At 47.3% G+C, this 20,207-nt stretch overlaps 1 protein-coding gene across 1 annotated transcript in view; it reads left to right on the top strand.

Moving 5' to 3' along the window:
• Positions 1 to 20,207, top strand: part of GAD2 (glutamate decarboxylase 2) — a 498,210-nt gene that overhangs the window by 401,902 nt on the left and 76,101 nt on the right. Inside the window, exon 14 of the mRNA XM_085631697.1 lies at positions 3,091 to 3,198. Within this exon, the coding sequence (XP_085487823.1) occupies positions 3,091 to 3,198 (108 nt within the window). The remainder of the gene's footprint in view (positions 1 to 3,090; positions 3,199 to 20,207) is intronic.

The following is a 20,207-nucleotide window of genomic DNA, read 5'->3' on the forward strand; positions in this document are numbered from 1 at the left end:
CCAGTAGTTAGCCATGTGTAGAACTCGACTTACTACAGAAGTATTGAATTTGTAAGTTACTACACAGTGCATTTTGTGAATCTGGCCCTGGGCGTTTAAGTTGCTGGGAAATCGCATCCAATATCAGTGTCAACCAAGCCGGACTTACTAGTAGTTTTACAGAAGCTTTAAGGATGAACTCTTCATTTATGTACATTTCAAAGCCGATCCTCTGATTTACCATGAGTAACAAATTGGCAGTTTAACGAAGTATGATTTTTCATGTGTAGAATGAAAATCATACTGACTGTTTGCAGAGTTGTCTCTTGATGCTAATGTTACTCGTGGCTGAATGGGATTCGTGTTATTGGAAGGATGAATGGCTGGATGAATACAAACAGGTAACCTTCATTTTAAACACTGACCTTTGCTGTTCGAGAGAAATGTCCCTAGGATTTGGTGATGGCTGAACACAGCAGGGAAAGCAAAGAAACACAAGCAAATGCCACACTTGCTCATGCAGCCACTTGTCCATGCATGGCTCCATAGTGCTATCTATGCACTGAATCACTCACCCATTCATTCTTCCATGTATTCAGTCATTCATCAATTCATTTACTGGCTGATTCACTCCGTCATTCGCCTACTCACCACTACTCACAAGACCACACATACAATCTGCAAATCAAAGAAGGTGCCCTTTTTGAAAAAATAAACATGCCTATTGTCTTTGAGAAATGCTAACCCTTCTATTTTACATGGCCACATGCTGGGTCAGAGTATCTTTTCCTTGGTGTAACTGGGGCAAGGGCGTGAAATCATTTCAACATGGATTCCATCCAAGCAGCCCCCAGAGGTACCTGAGGTTCATGCTTGCCTGAATGAATTATATCTCATGCCAATTAGTGCTGCCTTTCTAAAAGCAGAAGTGAAATGCAACCCAGACTATTTTGTCGAAGTGATCAACGAGCCTCATTCAACTACGCCTATCCTCATAATGTCAATTCATAACACCATGTGTGCTTCCTTCAACTGCCAATCACAGATGTTTGCAAAATTAGAATCTGAAAATAATATACCTCTTCTTCACCAGAGACCTCAGGGAATGTCAAGAATGTCTTCATGGCAGTGCTTTGACTTAAATAATTATTTGTCAGTTTCTCAGTGACATCACTTTAAGAAGTGGTGTCCAACCTAGGACTGGGGGGCTGGATCCATGCTAGATATTTAGGTTATTTACTGACTAAGCCAATGAATTAGGTTTAGTTTAATTGTATGCATATTGTTGTAATATTGTTTTCTTAGAAAACTGGCATGGATCCAGTGCTCCCTGGACCAGAATCTCTTGTCTTAGGGCCTGATTATGAGTTTGGCAGTGCGGCGCTGGGTCCGCCGCACCGCCAAACCTGTGGTAGGGCCGCCTGCCAGATTACGGGTATTTCTGTGTCTGGGTTTTTTTTTTATGCTCCCATAGCAGTGCCCTGAAAATGGGCACTGCAATCGGAACGCCAAAAACAGTTTCTGCACGGCATGGACTGTAAAGACCATGCTGTTCGGGAACTGGGGTGCTTGCACACAGGGTGGCACATGTTTTGCCCTACTGCATGCCCCCCATGCTGCAGAGGCACAAGGGGGCTCACTAGGGCCCTCTTTGTTTCCTCTCCAGCACGGTTTTCACGGAGGAAGAACCGCCATGAAAACCGTGGCAGAGAGAAAACTCGTAATAAACTTGGCGGGACCGCGGTAGTCTCGCCAAGCACATTGCAGTTTTCCTCTCCACCACGGTTTTCATGGAGGATGAACCACCATGAAAACCATGGCAGAGAGGAAACTCGTAATATGCTTGGCGGGACCGCGGTGGTCCCGCCAAGCACATTGCAGGTTTCCTCTCCACCACGGTTTTCATGGAGGATGAACCACCATGAAAACCATGGCAGAGAGGAAACTCGTAATATGCTTGGCGGGACCGCGGTGGTCCCACCAAGCATATTGTGGCCTCCTGACCGCTGCAACACTGCCAGGGCGGTCAGCCTGCCCTAATTGGAATAGGACCGTCGGAAGACCGCCACCTCTGCGCCTCCATGAGTCTGGTGCTCCGTGGACTGCCTTGGAAACCTTCTTAGCTAGAACATAAGTAACATGGATCTAAAACTATCATTACAATTTGGGTGTAATAGGGTGAGGTATTCACCGCATGTGGTAAATGCCAATCCATGTACAAACAAGCATTTGGACAAGGAACAGTAGTTAGGCCAGTACTTGTAATGCAGGCCAAAATATTGCACATGTCTTAAGGCTAGACTCAAATCCAAAATCAACCGTGGCAAAAATGTTCATACCAGACCCACACTGCCAAAGGCATTAACCTAAAAGGAGCAATTGTGTCACAGCTTGGTCATGATAGCCCACCCAGCCCTGAAAGCAGACCCCTAATCTGCAGCCCACTGGAATATGCCAGATTGGCGGAATGGCTACTGCATCCCTCATTTGGTTACTTATCTGTGCCCTGCTCCTCTCAGTTTGCACCTTGTAGGACACATGGCTTACCCATGAATTCTAGGAGTAAGCCACGAGTATTCCAGGAGTAAATCGGGAATACTATTTGAGTAGGTCACAGCAAAATCTTCGTGATTCTGGGTCCCAGTGTTTGCTTCATGCTGTAAAAAAAATACCCTTCCCGGATTGGTGTTTCGTGCTGGGTAAACCTCTCTGTAAGGGCTCCCAATTGAGAGCTCTGTGAAATGTCGTACGGGGAGATAAAAGGCTGGAAAATCTGTCGAGCACATGTGCCGAGCACATCCACGCCGTGTTCACGTCTCTAGACAAAATAACAGATAAAGAGCTCCTGAAACGAAGCCAGGGCTCTTGGAATGGATCAACCTTTCAAAACAGCAAGAAAATGGAATGAGGCCCATTAGACAGACACGAGCTGCTGAACATGAAAGGCCTGGGTTGTTGCCATAACCACAGCCATTACGTGGTCTTCCCCCCCAAAAAAAACTCCACACGAAAAATAGAGCGTTTATTTTGCTCAACATAATGTCTTCATTTTGCTGGGTCATTTATTTTCGTGTAACTGTGATTGTGAATTTTGTTCTATTTTCTTTCCAGGGCACAGAAGGGTTTGAAGCTCAGGTTGATAAGTGTTTGGAGCTGGCAGAATATCTATACAATAAAATAAAGAACAGGGAAGGATATGAAATGGTGTTCAATGGAAAGGTATGTGCCTCTTGATGACGCTTCATTGTAGGTGTGTGATACTGTGCTGCCCTTTAATCCATTTTTTAACATGTTAGATTTGTTCTTTCATATTTGAAGTATGCATAATGTTGTATTTTAATTGCATTTGCAAAGCGCTTTTTTACCCCTGAAGAGTCACTGTATTGCAGTGCCTTAGCAGAAGGGTATCATGCACTTGGGCAGGGTAACTGGATTCCTGCAATTCTGCGCTGTTTTACGCATAGTTATAGATTGGCTCCTTTTGCCACGTAAAAACAACAGTTAATGGACAGAATGCAGAACAATGTCATACATTCACCCCAGTACAGAGATCTGGTCCTAAAGCCATCGTTCTTTTGCTCACCATGCCATTCCAGTTTCAACCCATTGCTGGACCTCTCCATGGCATGACTCTGCTTTGTGCATTCCTTGTATATGAGGACCACTCACTAAATGGTAGAATGGCCAGTCAGTCCCTGTTTATGCATGACACTAAAACACTTCTCAGACAGGCCTCACTGCAAACCAGCAATCTTTCACCCAAGCACTCTGCGTGGTTAGGGCCAATGGTATCATACAATGGGGAGGACCAAATTATACAGAGAGGGTTGAATATATTATGCACCAAGAAAAAGCTAATTATGATGTGTAATGCGGCACAATTTCTGACAGCATTACTGCATTATTTTGTCTTTTGTTGCACATATTAACACTGGTCTGGGCAAATGTTCCATCTCATTAGCTTGAATCCAGTGGCAAAGTGGCAAAATGATGGATTTAGGCCCAGATCTCTGTAATGGGGTGAATGTATGACATTGTTCTGCATTCTGTCCATCAACTCTTGTTTTTGCATTTGCCACTCTGAGTGGGACGGGTATGCCCAGACGTGGGTCCCGTGCTCTCCATGCCACTGGAATCAAGCTATCCTGGCTGAAGAGGGGTGAAACCCCAAACCAGTCCTAGGATGTTTGTTTCCAGTCCAGGGAGGACCTGGCTTGGCAGTTCGGGCTGGACTGTTCCCATGAGGCACAGGGTCAAGACTGATTTGCATATGGCCAGGTCTAAACTGGGGTGGCATAGTGAGCAAAAGAATGATGGATTTAACCCAGGTCTCTTGACTGGGGGTGAATGTTTTGATGTGTTCTGCATTCCGTCCATCAATTGTGTGTCTTTAGCATATGAAGGGCCTCAGACCCCTGCAAGACTGCCAGGGATTGCGGACCCCTGGCAGAAGCTGCAGTTCCATAGCGGTCCGACTACCCAACTTGTTATAGAGTGGTCAGACCAACTGTGTGGAGGTAACTGCACTGCCACTGTGGCTTTGGCAGTCCGTTGGATCGCAAAACTCAAAATAAGGCCCATAGACTGCAGCAAGCTCAAATCCATGAGGTTTTCCATACATTGCAAAACATGTATACAGTGTCTCTCTGCAGGTTCAAAACTACCCCTATTTACAAACATGGGCCACTTTTTTAGCTATCTAATTCAGTAATTGGGCTGCTTTTATTTAAATGCCCGGGCCTATTTTCTGTCCCAATCCGATCCTGGAGATTAGGCACCTCTTAGTTTTCCCAAAAATTGTATGAAAAAGGGCAGGCTATTGGTCATTGCTAGTTCTCAACGGAATGATCCTGCATGCTCCTTTACCAATTTGAGCCCAGTTTGTGCTATATAAAAAAACAAATAAAAATAAAAGCATCACTAGAATGTTCATACAGCAGACTTGCAATTTGACCCAAAGCTGTTACTTAAGGATCCCACATGGTCATTGATGCTTCATTTGGACCAATGATGCCATTTTAACTTTCCATGGTCAAAAAAGAATTCAGCCGGGTCACGCGTAACCCTTTAAGAACGACAAAATCACATATGGTCAGAAACATGATCATTTAGACTCCTGTGCTAGTACTGAAACAGCCATACATAGCAGATGCACCAATAACAGCAGTGATTTAGAGCTGAGTGAAAATTTGTACTTCCTCTTTGCTTGTAGTCGCACTAATCGTCAGCATATAGCGAGGGCAAAATAGGGATCGATGTGGACTTAACCCTCACATTATTCTGCATTTTCCGCTACACTGAAATAAACGGGCGACAAACTCTAAAATCACCCTGGCATAAATGTAATTTAGTCCAGTCTGAGCAACATTTTCACTTTAAATGAAGCCATTAGCACCCAAAACACTATGAAATCAACCAGGAGGCGGGGAGGGGCGCACTTTCCTCCATCTCCCATCCTCTTTAAGAAGGAGCTCAAAAGTCTACTCTTCAAAGACACTATGCCCTTATTACGAGTTACCACTTAATTTTGACTGAGCTGGTGACAGTATTAATTGGCCTTAATGAAATTATAAGATCTGGAGGAACACATCCTGAGATAGCCACAGACTAAGGGTCAAAGTCTGGTGCAAAATGAGAAATGTCTGAAGGGATCGGACCTGAAATAATGAATTCTCCCAGTATAACCTCATTTCTTAGTGCACCTCGGGACCCAACACATAATGGGCGTATTTTCCTCACCCCAGAGTTCTGGTACGCTTATGTCTGTATCAACAAGGGAGGCGTAATACTGGCCCATTTCTTGGACGACTCAACATCATGTCCTTTGTGGTACTGTAACCTCCCCGTTCCCCTCAGTCCAGTTAGCACCAGCTGTTCACTGCCACTTTTGTCCACCCTCTCCAGATCTCACCTGCCCTCACACCCTTTCAGCCGGTTGCACTACTGAATATCGACCCCCATACTACTGTGGTGCAAGGGTATGGAGGAGAGAATATCTAGCGACAGAATATTGAAAGGTAAATGCATATAGCGAAGTATAGATTTGCTATTTGCTTCTCCATATCTGCATACTTTGAATATATATGTGATGCGTCCTTGTGCCTGGAGAGACCTGGTCCATTAAACAGCCATTTTTTCCTCCTGATTTTGAGTGCCATTCCTCTTTTCTCTTAAAGGAGTTGAGGAATTTATTTTTATGCGGACAATAAAAGCTCTTGGGAGTGCACCGACTTCTTTTTGGCAGTTATTGTGTAACACAAGCGGGTTCCACCCCCGCCAATTGGGTTGCACTCGCCGTGCGTTCGGCGGCTCCAGGTGGAAAACAGTGCATGGAGATATGTATATGGAACCCGCTTGTGTTACACAACAACTGGCAAAACGAAGTTGGTACACTCTCAAGAGCTTTTATTGTCCACATATATAGACTTTGGCTATATATGGATATATATATATATATATATGTGTGTGTGTGTGTATATATATATATATATATATATATATATCTTGAACTCCGTGTTGAGAAGCAGGTGGGTCGCCTTCGCCTCCAGCACAACGGACACGGACCAATTGGTAGTGCAAAGAATAGTTTATTAGTTCCTAGTACGTCGGCATAACGTTTTGGCTCGTCCGAGCCTTGTTCCATATATAGCCAAAGTCCATATAAGCGGAGTTAGATGTAGAATTCTACATTTACTTTCCTTTCCATATTTCAGCTTCAAAATATATAGACCAGGTTATACTGAGCCATCGACATTCTGGTCTTGATATTCGGGGTCACATCCTCTAAGCCAGGGGTACTCACAAACTTTCTCTTGGGGGCCAAATTTACAGTGTGGTTTGTGGCCGAGGGCCGCACCTTGGGGGCGGGGTCATTGGGGGAGGGGGCGGGGCTAGAGTAACAAAAAAAAACTGTGACCATGAGGTGGAACACAGGTCCCTGCAGTGGACGCCTTCGTCCACTGAGCCACCGGACCCGGCATACACATATCTCTCTCTCTCTCTCTCCCTCTCTCTCCCTCCCTCCCTCCCTCCTCCGTCTCCCTCCCTCCTCCGTCTCCCTCCGTCCTCCGTCTCCCTCCCTCTCCCTCCGTCTCCCTCCCTCTCCCTCTGTCTCCCTCCCTCCTCCATCTCCCTCCCTCCTCCATCTCCCTCCCTCCTCCGTCTCCCTCCCTCCTCCGTCTCCCTCCCTCTCTCCTTCTATCCGTCTCTCTCCCTCTCTGTCTCTCTCCGTCTGCCTCCTCCCTCTGTCTGCCTCCTCCCTCTGTCTGCCTCCTCCCTCTGTCTCCCTCCCCCTCTGTCTCCCTCCCCCTCTGTCTCCCTCTGTCTCCCTCCGTCTCCCTCCCTCTCTCCCTCCCTCTCCGTCTCCCTCTGTCTCCCCCCTCTCTGTCTCCCCCCTCTCTGTCTACCCCTCTCTGTCTCCCCCTCTCTGTATCATACATGCCAACACTCCCGATTCAGGTGTGAGACTACCGATTTGAAGGCTAGTCTCCCGCCTCCCGATTCCTGCAAGCAAAAACCCGATTCCTCGGGGTTTCAGCTGACAGGGCTTGGTAATGTGTAACTGCTAATTCTTCCAGCAATAGTCAGAATGGCGATGCAGGGGCTCTAGAAGGGGTGAAAAACCAACAAAGCCCCATTAACAACCGAATAGTCTTTTAAACACCTGTGAAGTACTGGGTGGGGGAGGGGGGCTGTGTGTGTGCCCGGAAGCTGTTTCAGCCCGGGCTGACGGGGGAGGGAGGGGGGGTGTATGCACTGACCGCAACCTGCCAGGCCAGTGCACAACTCTTGCGTCCCCCTCTTTCTCTGCCTGCCATTGCGCTCAATGCTTCTGAAAGGTGATAAAAAAAAACACGTGAATTTGCTTTCAAATGTCCGATCCTGCAGCAGCACACTTCCAAAGTCCATACATGACAGAAACCCGATTGAAGGTCCCATTCTCCCGATTTTTTTTAAATCTCCCACTTTGTTCTTCTGAAATGTTGGCATGTATGCTGTATCCCTCTCCCTCTCTCTCCCAAAGAAAGAAGGGGGTCTGGGAGTTAGACCTCAGTTTATAATAAATGTGAGATAACGTGTGCCTTGGTGCTTTCACTGTATCCGGGCAGACTCGAAATGGTGTTTGCATAAAGCTTTCGATGTGAACGTGAAATCGAGCGCAGTTAACGGCGGCGTATTCCAGGGTGACCAAGGGCGGTACACTTATGACATCCTGGGCTCCTCGCCCAGTTGACCGGGGGCGAGTGGTTCGTGTGAGTACAAATGAATTGGTAGACACGGAGACAACGGCTGACCGAAGCGCGGGCTTCGGCTCCAACGTACATCATCCAACCGGAGGGTTCCCTTTTCTCCACAGCTCATTGGAGAGACAGCCTGCAGCCTCCGGTTGAGTAGCCAATCGTTGCACACTGCGGGCTATTTTCGAACGTGGGACGGGAGCTTCAGCCAACCAGAGCAGCCCTCCGTCTTCGAGTGCTTAATAGGGCGCTTGCCTGCCTGAACTCCATTCTTCCTCGCTCGTACACCGGTACGATGTCTGGAAGGTCCGCGGGCCGCCAAGGAAGGCTTGCCGGGCCGCTGGCGGCCCGCGGGCCGTACTATGAGTAACCCTGCTCTAAGCGTAGCCCTTCAATGCTGCACAGGTCTTCCTTGTTTTATATCTAGGATCCCCTTTTTACAAAACCATATAATAGTCCTACAACTTTTCATCACACGCTCCCAATATGTGCTCTAATCAGTATGGCCTTTGCTCTTTCCGGGACTACGGTTGTCTTGAGCCCAGAGTTTCCTAAACTTCACCATATGTTTGGAGCGGACACACTTTCACCGAGTTTTTGCCTTGAAAAGATATAATAGAAATGTCCTGTAAGCTTCACTGATTAGCGGCCCCGATTTTGCCTTTTTAATAGCGTAATTATTTAGGCCAATTTACAAACATCTGCTGCGGGTCATCCAGTAAGGGTGTATTAATAATGTTTCTAATGAAAAGAGCCCGGCTGGGGCTACATTCTTTCATGTTCAGGGCAGACAGGCCAGGGCTCAGCACCACATTGTACCCAGCTCGACTCACGCAGGATGTGAAAGCGCGGCGCGCGCCCAGAGCTGCTCAAAAGATGTTCATGTCTTGAGAGTCGACAGTTCTTACGTTTGAAGTGGGATTTTTTGGGCTCTCGTGCAGCGGTGTGTTTTCTGTTGATAGGAGTAATTATCTTATCAGACTCATTTGCTTGCACATTAAGTTTCAAATTCCAGCAGACACAAAATCTTTGGTTAAACGGAGCTCTTTTCCTAGTGTGGTGATTACGTTGTCCGTCTTCTGAAAGGACGCTTTAAGTAAAACCGTTTGCGCCTCTCTCGTTTCTTATTCGTACTTTTCAGGTTTCGCTTTTCTTTCATTTTCTTTCTCGTCTAACTTCTCCCTATGCAAGTTATATGTCTGTTTCTACAGGCCTACCTATAACTGGTAAACCTAATATGTAATATGTTCCATTTCTGCTGTCGAAGAGATATCTTGGATGAGGGGTATTTGTGAGACAGGCAGCGGTTACTTGGCAGGCCTCTTTCTTTGAGAGACAGAGGTGGGAATACCGCCACCCGACTGAGAGTACATCTGTCTCCGCCCCTGGATTGTCATTGGTTGGTGGGTGGAGGGAAGTGGAACCTTGTAAGAGGACTGTCACCAAGATTTAATCAGGAGTGCAAGGGAAACTCATTAGTAATATGTCATTGTCAGATTTTTGTGTTGCCTATTGCTTCTCATAGCACTATACATCTTCAAGACACCTCTAACTTACCCATCAAAATGGAATGTATTTCATAACGCTAATCAAATCAAGAAGTAAAGGGAAATATAAACAGTATTTTAGCCAAAAAATTACAGACTTTGGTCATATCAGCTCTAGATAAATATTGTCTAAAATAGTTTTGGCGCTTGTATGGGTAAAAGGCTTTTCACAATCTTCTGCAAAGCAGGCTTAACCTGGTAGAGCAGCTAGGCAGCAGGGCATGCTTCCCTCACATACAAAGATCAAGCGCTGTGCAGGCGGTAGCATTACAAGCTTCCTTCACATCTAACAGGCGCACAGCAGAGGTAGCTGCAAGATCCTCTAACCCCGTGAAGAAGTACACCACAGTAGCAGCAGCAGTAAAAATGATGGGCCACCATTGAGAGGGAGGCCTTTGCCATATGGTTGTTGGGCACTGAGACCATACCCATTAAGGGCTCTTACCAGGGCTCAAACTTACCACAGACACTTGCAGTGTCGGATGTAAATGAGATGGCATCTCATTTCTGAAGTAGTCAGTTTTCCTTCGGGGTCAAACCACACTAATGAAGACCAACTATACATAAGTTCATGCCTACATGCAGATGCTCCATTGGGGTTAAATAAACTTTTTATGATGGGTAGGCTGGGGAGGACATGTGTAATACATCCCTTTAAATGTTCTTCGAGATTAGAGTTAGTGAGTAGGGTGTATGGTGTATTTTCCCTTATGTTAGTGCACAGAAATGCAGAGGATGTTGAAAAGCAGGATATTCAAACACTATAGTAAAACTGTATAAGTGAATGATCCCTTCACAATAGTTCAAAAACGCAGACATTCCCTTGGGTAGATCGCTGTTGGTCTGAGATACAGTTTTAGATTCCATAATATTGGCACCCAAGCTGGACAGTAAGTCATAATCTCATGATGTGACTTGCCATATTTGTTTAAATTGTTTGTCTTGTCCTGTCCCATCTGTTTTTATATTGACTGGACCTTTTGACCCAGCTCACATGTACAGAACACCCAAAAGTGGTCCTGTGTTGATGCTACAAGAGTACCCTCTATACTGGCACCTTCGCTTGTATACATACTAATTACACCCATTTCCAATTGCTCCTTCAGATTAACTATGGCTACTTTATACAGAACAGCACATGTTCTCACAGGTCACTCCACTCAATTCTCTAAAGGATATTTATTCCCCGCAGCTAGTGCTGTTCCTCAAGTTCCTCAAAACCAGATCTGGGTAAAGGAACACTGTATGAACAAAGGTGTTCCATCTGTAACAAAATGCAATTTGTGTTTCACTCCACTGCCATCCATGAACAGTCCTTATGGGAACACTTAAATGGCTGAGCCACCTGTCTTTTCCTTGGGTACCCCTTCTGTTTCTAATGGGAGGACTATACTAATATCTAGGTATAATGACGAATCCTGAGGTTGACCAGCATTCGATCCACGTTATTACATGGATTCCATACATGACCTGTATAGTGCAAGCCATGAACAGTCTGAAATGGTTCAGCCCAATTGGTTGTATTTGTCACATGTCTAGGGGTCAATTTTTCCCCCTTCAGGGGTTAAAAAATAGCTCATATATGACTGCCTGTATCGAATGTACCCCATGTACTCCCATTCTTCAGTACATTTATTGAGACCTACATAGCCAGACATAGTCAGATATAAGGAGGCAAAATCAACTGTACCCTACTGGAAAATGCATGTGGTCTATCTCTCTCACCTCTTCCTCCCATCACATGCCTACATGAAGTGACTTAAGTCAACATAACAGTACCACTCTGGTCAGTCACATTCAATGCCAAAACACAAAGGGCACCCTGTAATTCTAACACTCTTACAACCTAGCCTTTCCTCACAGTGTAGCATGGTACCTGTCTGCTAATGTGCTTCAGCCCAACTTCAAGCATAAGAAGCGCAACACAAATGCATCTATTATACAATATAATATAACACAGGTCACTTTCTTGAGGTATCTTGAGATATAAAAGGTGGTCCTCTCAGCTCGAGCTATAGACAGTAATGTTATCTATCAAGGTGACCCTGAAATCCTCCAACATTTGACAACCTTCTAAGCCCTAAACCAATAGCCTGGGGTCTGATCAAATGTGCTTCAAAGCTTGGTAACCCGTAACCTGTCAAAGAGCAAATAAGTCGTCTGTTCTATGCAAATTAATTATGTCTGCTGCTTTGTAGAGGGGAGGAACCTGTAGTTAAAGCGGAGTGTTTCTTGTCTGTGTTCCTCTAGTGAGAATACCTTTGGCACCACTACAGCCTGATTGAACTAGGGCTTGATTAAGGTGTTCATCACAAACAAGTCTTAGTTATGCCCTCCTTGATGCTGGCTTGTTCCTGCAAGGACTGCTGTCTCCAGTTCAATTTTCATGCAAATACCATTTAGTGATCCCAGGCTGCAAGGAATATAAGTCAGAGTAATGACATACCACTTTCTTACAGTCTCACTGCTGTCCTTCTGTCGGATCAGGAGATAGGCTTACCACTCCTCTGAACAATTTTTCTCGTGCTGGGCCACAATTCAGGGAAGTTCTCTCGGCTCTCTTTTTTCTTCCTATCTCTCATCTTGCAGAAATGATATCACCATGGCATCAGCAAGAAAGTCGGGTTGCAGGCAGTTGGCATGTAATACTCGCTTTGGTTGTCCTATAGTCTCCTGATCATTGAGAAAGCTCTCGTTGCTTACTTTGGTTAGCTCTGTGCAAGGTCCAGATTCCGCGTCCAGAGTGTCTTGGAATTCATGTTTCTTCATCTAACCTTTCAGTCCAGGGAAGAAATAACTAAAAAGAGTGACCTTTCCATCATACAGGTGACTGAGCACTTCTTAACAGACCTTTAAATATTTATTACCATTTACAGTTTACTGCAAAATCTTGTTCCAGAGCCCTCATCAATCTGTTAACTGTCATGAGACTTTTGGCTGGGGTTCTTGTTTCATTAATATCTCACTATTCTGTGAACTATGTCAAAACGTGTCTATGGAAAATGATTTATACATATTATTCTTCTGCCCAGCATATGGCAAACCCAGGAACAAATGAATTAAACCTATTTGTCGGAATGTGAATACTAGATTTTGCCTAGAGGCGGGAAGAATATTAAAAACTGACACATCACAAAAAATAGTTTTTAGTGTTAGCAGATTTTTATTTAATGTGAGCCTTATAAGGGCAAAAGTTGGGTTAAAATGTTAAAGTCTATCAAATTAAGAATAGGTGTTTTCCAAGCCAACGGCTTTTAGTAAATGATGTATATGTATTTTAGGCTTAATGGTACTGTAAGGCAACTTGTGTATCTATTGATTGCTACAAAGCATCGGTAATGATGATCAAATGGAAATTGCATTGAAAGCTAAACATAATGGATTGTGAGTTCATACTAGAGTAATGGATACTGACCCAAACACACTATACAAATGAATTTTAAGGTATTTATGTCTAGTTTTAACTTATTTATATATTTTAACTGTTATTTTTGCGGTTAGGCAATTGGATTAATTTTCTTAACGACAGCCCCTACCTAGAAGAAGTGTTATTGAATGCAGGTAAAGCTGTTATAGCTGTATCAAAACAAACTGTTGCGAATATTTATGACGTATCTTTTATGGTTTTATGTGAACCGAAATAAAGAACATTTTGACTAAACTTAGTGCGGCTCTTATTGGGAGCTCAAGCTCATATTAGGCTCTAACCAACTCCCTTCTCTGGCACCTCCGCACCTTCCTTTGGGCAAAAGGAAAGCACAAAAAGGGGGGACCCATCCTTTTGATGGTCTACCGGTCCAGTGAATCATTGTCTTGTTAAATCTTTCTGCAATTGGTATGGAGGCAGTATTGTGGGTAATCCCATGATCATCTCACATAGCTTTCATATATGCGTATAGGAATTTGAACCTTCCACTAAGAACCTAGCAAAAGGGAAAATAGTCGAGGCTCATCTGCGCCTATATATATTTATAGTTCAAGTTCAAGATCAAGTTCAAATAAGCTTTTTGGGTTAAAAGATAAACCATAAAAGCATACATACATATAAAAGTTAGTTAAAAAGGGGGTTAATCCACATAGCAAACTGTACAAACAAGCAAAAAATAAAAGTTATCAGAGTCAATATTAAAATGCCTCAACATGTAGACATTAATCCATTCTTAAAACAAACACATCCCTAAAATCAATTTCATAGCCCGTTAGCAATTCATCATTATTGTTAAAATAGAGGGAAGATTGAACATGACTTTGACAGCTTATTAAATAAAAAAGACATAAAAAACCCTTTGAACCAACCCCTCAATCAGACTGTGCACACAACTGGTAGTCCTTACTAACCAAGGTAGACATGTATTGAAAAAGGCTTGTTCCCCCCTTTTTTCCTGGCTTTGACCACAAAAGAAATAAATCTGTACATTGTTACACATATTTGGTCAGTTTGAAGTAGTTGCAAATTCATCAAGGCTTCTTTTCACTGTTTGATATTTAGAGACCTTAAAATAGGAATTAAGATCCAAATTCTCTGCTCATGATACAGCCCACAAAAAGAAAATATGTAGTTGAGATTGAGGTGCAATGAAATCGCACAGGCATGGTGCCAAATCTTCAGCAGTATACACATTGGAAGGGTAAGCGACCAAAAAGTGGGCCAGGCCAAGCGTAAACCTTGTCAAATATCATCTGCAAGGTCGAGGAACCCTTAGGTGGTATGGCTCGATATTGAGGGACGTGCGTAAGGGTAAATATGCCACCACCATTCCCTTGCCTAGTTCGACCTTCCACCGCTTTCAACTATCTGGTTAAAAAGTTCTCTCTTAACCAGAGGTCTGACCTGGATATTTATTCACATTGGGTTAGTGAATATCTCAGATCTGTTAATTGCATGTAATGATTTTTTGACATACATGAGTCACTTACTCTTGCAAACCCCTGACAAGTTTAGGCAGTTAGAAATCAGTGACTGTGTCAATCCCGCTTCAGGCCTGGACCAAACGGAAAGCTAAAACTTAGGTGCCGATTACGATCCTGTAAAAAAATTCCCCGTACGACTCGTATCCGGTCTTTTTACCGTACGAATCGTGCAAGTGCCGTACAAACTGCCAACTACGATTCGCATGGGAAAAAGTCCATACGAATCGCATTGGGAATTATTCCCCACACGTCCTCGGGTCGGAAAATGTGTCCGACACGGTCTCGGACGATTTACCGTACAAATGTGAAAAGTGAAGTCCGACCGCGGAAGTACGATCCATCCCGTGCGTCCGATGTTACAACCGTATGGAAAAAACACCGTCCGCACCTAACTCCCATAGCAACCATGGAGACATGTGCCCGCATACGCGCCCAACACTCCCCCCAGCCCTCCTATGTACGAGTCGAATCCCCACCCGTGTATGTACACCCGTGTATGTACGACACGTACCCCCACCCGTGAATGTATGGAGCGTACCCCCACCCCAACCGTGTATGTACGACCCGTACCCTCACCCGCGTACGTATGGAGCGTACCCCCACCCCAACCGTGTATGTACTACCCGTACCCTCACCCGCGTACGTATGGAGCGTACCCCCACCCCAACCGTGTATGTACGACCCGTACCCTCACCCGCGTACGTATGGAGCGTACCCCCACCCCAACCGTGTATGTACGACACGTACCCTCACCCGCGTATGCATGGAGCGTACCCCCACCCCAACCGTGTATGTACGACCCGTCCCCTCACCCGCGTACGTATGGAGCGTACCCCCACCCCAACCGTGTATGTATGACACGTACCCTCACCCGCGTCTGCATGGAGCATACCCCCACCCCAACCGTGTATGTACGGACCGTACCCCCACCCCAACCGTGTATGTACGGACTGTACCCCCACCCCAACCGTGTATGTACGGACCGTACCCCCACCCCAACCGTGTATGTACGACCCGTACCCTCACCCGCGTACGCATGGAGCGTACCCCCACCCCAACAGTGTATGTACGGACCGTACCCCCACCCCAACCGTGTATGTACGACCCGTACCCTCACCCGCGTACGTATGGAGCGTACCCACACCCCAACCGTGTATGTACGACCCGTACCCTCACCCACGTACGTATGGAGCGCACCCCCACCCCAACCGTGTATGTACGGACCGTACCCCCACCCCAACCGTGTATGTACGACACGTACCCTCACCCGCGTACGTATGGAGCGTACCCCCACCCCAACATTCTAAGTGCGGAGTGCACCCCAGGCCCCAACACCAGCACCTTCACACAACATCGCGCATGTACGAGTCGTACCAAGCCAGACACAAGGACAGCACTGTACAACAAAATTCCCGAAGTACACACCGTACACACGCTAAAAACGCACGTACACAACCAGGACAAAGCAAAACAACACAAGAATACACCATTCGAATGGCACAAAGCCACAAAACATGTCCAACAAGCACAAAAACAACACATTCACTGACCTGTAACTGCCAAAATCCCAAACAGAGGCCCAAAACACAACCACTCCTTATAACACACCCACCCAAACTTCAAACACAGCCACACCCACCAATGGACCAATAAAAAGGGCCCACAGACACAAACCATGAGCCTTTGCAACAGACTCACTGCTGCCAGACCCCACAGACAACCTACAGCACCATACTTGAACCTTTACTACACCTTACACTTGCACACCTTCACACACACACCTTCACAAACACCCCCTCATCACATTCACACACACACCTGCACAACCACACCCACACACCCACAACCATCCACACACCCCCCCACCCAACCATCCACACCCACACCCCTCACCATACCCACTAACAAGAATCCAAAGTTCACTAGCCGAGAGTTGGAGGTCCTTGTCGACGAAATCCTCAGAGTCGAGCCACACCTCTTTGGAACATTGGTCAGACAGACCTGCATGTCCGAAAAAACAGCCATGTGGCAGAGGATTGTCGATGCTGTGAATGCTGTTGCGTCCACCAGAAGGACCAGGCATGAATGCCAAGCCAGGTGGTATGATCTGCGGAGGAGGGTCCGAGCCAAAATGACCGACGACCACAACCAGGCCAACGTCACTGGAGGAGGGCCGCCCCGCAGACCCGTACACTACCATCCCTGGGAGGAGAGGGTGATGGCCATACTGCCGGTGGTGTCAGTGGACGGATTAGAAGGACTCCGAGACCCGGGTGAGTACACAAACAACTCACCTCACATGGGGGGAACGTCATCCACAACCAAACTCACCAACAGGCACGCAACCACCCCAAGCTATCGCATGACTCAACCACACTCCATGAACACGCACATGCCACTGGCGCCACCACGCCCCATGCACCCAGCTGGACAATGCAAAGTCACAGGCCACAGAAAACACCAACACAAGACACGGTAAGCCGGATGGCGGGAGTGTGGGCCCCAAAAATCACATAGTGCAACTCAGAAGCAGACAACAATGCCCCCTGCCCATATGGCCTAGGTCAGAGCCAGACAAACAGTGTGTCCCCACACAGGAAAGACTTGCCAGCAAATGGCGGACGCCTTGCATTAACACATGGGGGTGACGGCACGTTTTTGCACATGACAGCAGCTAATGAACAGCCAACACTGTGAAAGAGTGGCAGCACACACCACCACAGCAGCAGCGCAGACACAGACACTACACCCAATGGGTGCCTGGAGATCAGAAACAAACTCACATCAACAAGCCAAGGGCCATTCAAAGATCTGCAAAAAGTGTGTGCCTAGGAAGCTGGGCTGAGGTGACAGAGGGTGACACACAGAGGGAGGGAGAGGGGGAGAGAGAGAGAGGGAGGGGGACACAGGGAGACGGACAGAGGGAGGAGGCTGACACACAGAGGGAGTGAGAGGGGGACAGAGAGGGAGTGAGAAAGGGACACACAGGGAGCCCAATTCAGCCTTGGGGGGTGTGGGAATGTCTGCTCGTCAGCAGGTGGACTGCCTGCATGTAGACAAGGGTGGCCAGTGCCTGAATCCCCCCTCTTCTCCATGGCAAAACACAGGGCCATGTCTCAACCTGTGCACGAGCACAACGCCAGCTACCTGCATTATCTAAGTGTGTGGAACAACTCCATGTGCCCACGTACAGTGCAACACGGAAGGTGCCAATGCATGGCTCGCCACACCTGCTCACTCCACTGCTGACTGCAGTCACAATTGACGCAGCAAGTAAGACTGTGCCACACATAGGTAAAGTTGCAAAAGCTGTGGCCAAGGGACACACCCATGCACAAGTGCACTGTGAGTGGAATGCAAGACATATCCAAATTCCCAGAGGAAATGTGCCAACTTAGAAACGAATGAAACATGGATGTTGCATGGAACAAAATTAACATTGTCTCTCTCACACACAGGTCAACGTCGTGGATCACCCCCCAACACTGGGGGGGAAGACTCACAGGACCCGGCTCGGCGGGATGACGAACCCACCGGCAGCGACGACTTTCACCACTCTGTGGACGAACCCGACCCCGACCAACCTGGCCCCTCTGGTGTCCAACCACCTGCAGCACCTGCGTCAGGTGCAACTGGGCCAACCACCACCCCCACTCCTGCCACATCCCAGGAGACACCCAGGATCCCTGCCCCACCACCACAATGCAGCCAGGCTGGCCAGGAGGGACACTGTGTACCGGGCACCCAGGAGGAGGCAGGCGACAACGCCAATGCCACCCCTCAGGGGTCCCGGAGACCCGATGTGCCCACAAGGGCAGGCCAGGTGCAAGTGGGCAGGGGTGGTGGGAGTGGAGGACGGCAGAGGCACGAGCCTGACTGGTTGGCTGCGGAACCGGTATATTCCCATGTCAGAAACATCTTGGACACATACCGGCAGGACACCACGGGCATGGCCCAGGTTGTGTCCATCCTCGAGGAGATCAAGACCCAGCAGGCCCTGCAACATGCGGAGCAACATGCCTGTCTACTGCGACACCAAGGGCGGATGGAGGACAGACAGGCTGAGCTCGTGACAGTGTTCACGGGAATTCACAGTACACTCCGTCGGATAGCCGACAACATGGGCAACCCTCCCTGTGCCACCAGGCGTAGAACATCACCACCCACAGAGAGGGATGAGGGGAGGAGGAGACATCCGACGGAGCATCCCAAACATCGTCACGGCCTGCTTCTGAGGGTCCCCGCAGGAGGGCGGGTCGTCCACGGAAAAGACCGTGAGGGTCAGCGCAACAGCACCATCTCCCAGGACACCTGGCCTGGCACCTGGCCCACTGGACCAACAGCAGCACAGCAGCAAAAGACATTCTCTGCCACATGGACTTGCTGGTCACTGTCTGACCAATGTTGACAAAGACTGTGACATGGACTCTGAGGATTTCCAATGGCAAGTACACCAACTCCCCTAGTGAACTTTGGATTCCACACACCCGGAAAGCCCCTCATGTCATACCCCCCCCCCACGTACCCCAACCAAAATAAAAAGTTACACCATAAAGAGAAGATGCCTACATTTTGCATTATTACCTTACATGTGTCTTGTAAAGTCTAACCATGCCTGAGTTCTCATTTGACTTCAACCATCCACACCCTGGGGCCTGAGTCTGGCACAGGACACACATGGGTCACATTGTATTAGGCAAGACAGACATGGAGCACCATACACACCCGGGATGGGCCCAACCAGCTGAGGGGGTGGCCGCACAACCGTGCCGACAGACATATTGAGTACAGCGACAGACATGCGCAGAGGTCAGGGATCATGTGGAGTGTCCTGTGGGGCACCCAGGTATGTGTGGACAGGTTGCAGAACCATGTCCTGCAAGCTTGAGTCAGGTGGCTGCAGAGAATGGTGGCCTGGCCAACGTTGGATGCATGGGGATGGCACATGTCACAATACCCACACAGTCATGGACATCATGCACAATACACAGTCTAATCCCACACAAACAGCTTGCATCTTGCTACTCTACACATAGACACATAGCCGCTATCACGGAAAACCATGCCAGACATGCCGGATGCACCGTGGCAACACACCAGCATTGACTGAGAAGAGGCACCTTGGAGGCATAGGGACACCTTTATTATTCATGTATTTGGGAATGCAGAGGCAACTCGGAGTACACATGAACAGGTCATGTGGAGTAACATGTGGGTCCAACACTGGAACCCCCCTTCTGCAGCACAAATGCGTGATAGCCATGGAACTGGCACACAAGTGTCGGCTAACAGCTAAACACCCCCTGCTGCTCACGGAGAGGCTGCCATACACCATTGATCCTCTGATGTGGAAGTCCCACACCATGTCAAGCCAATGCAAACCGTATGTGTCCGAGGGCAGTGTAACACACATTGATGCCATCATCACAATCCACAATCCCATCACAGATGACTGTCAACAAGTCTGACCATCTATTCAGGTGTACCCAGCTGCATGTCATGTGTCCCATGGTGATGCGACATGTCTGCAGAG

The sequence above is a fragment of the Triturus cristatus genome, chromosome 10, assembly GCF_964204655.1.
Source record: "Triturus cristatus chromosome 10, aTriCri1.1, whole genome shotgun sequence".
In the NCBI taxonomy this organism is placed as follows: Eukaryota; Metazoa; Chordata; class Amphibia; order Caudata; family Salamandridae; genus Triturus; species Triturus cristatus.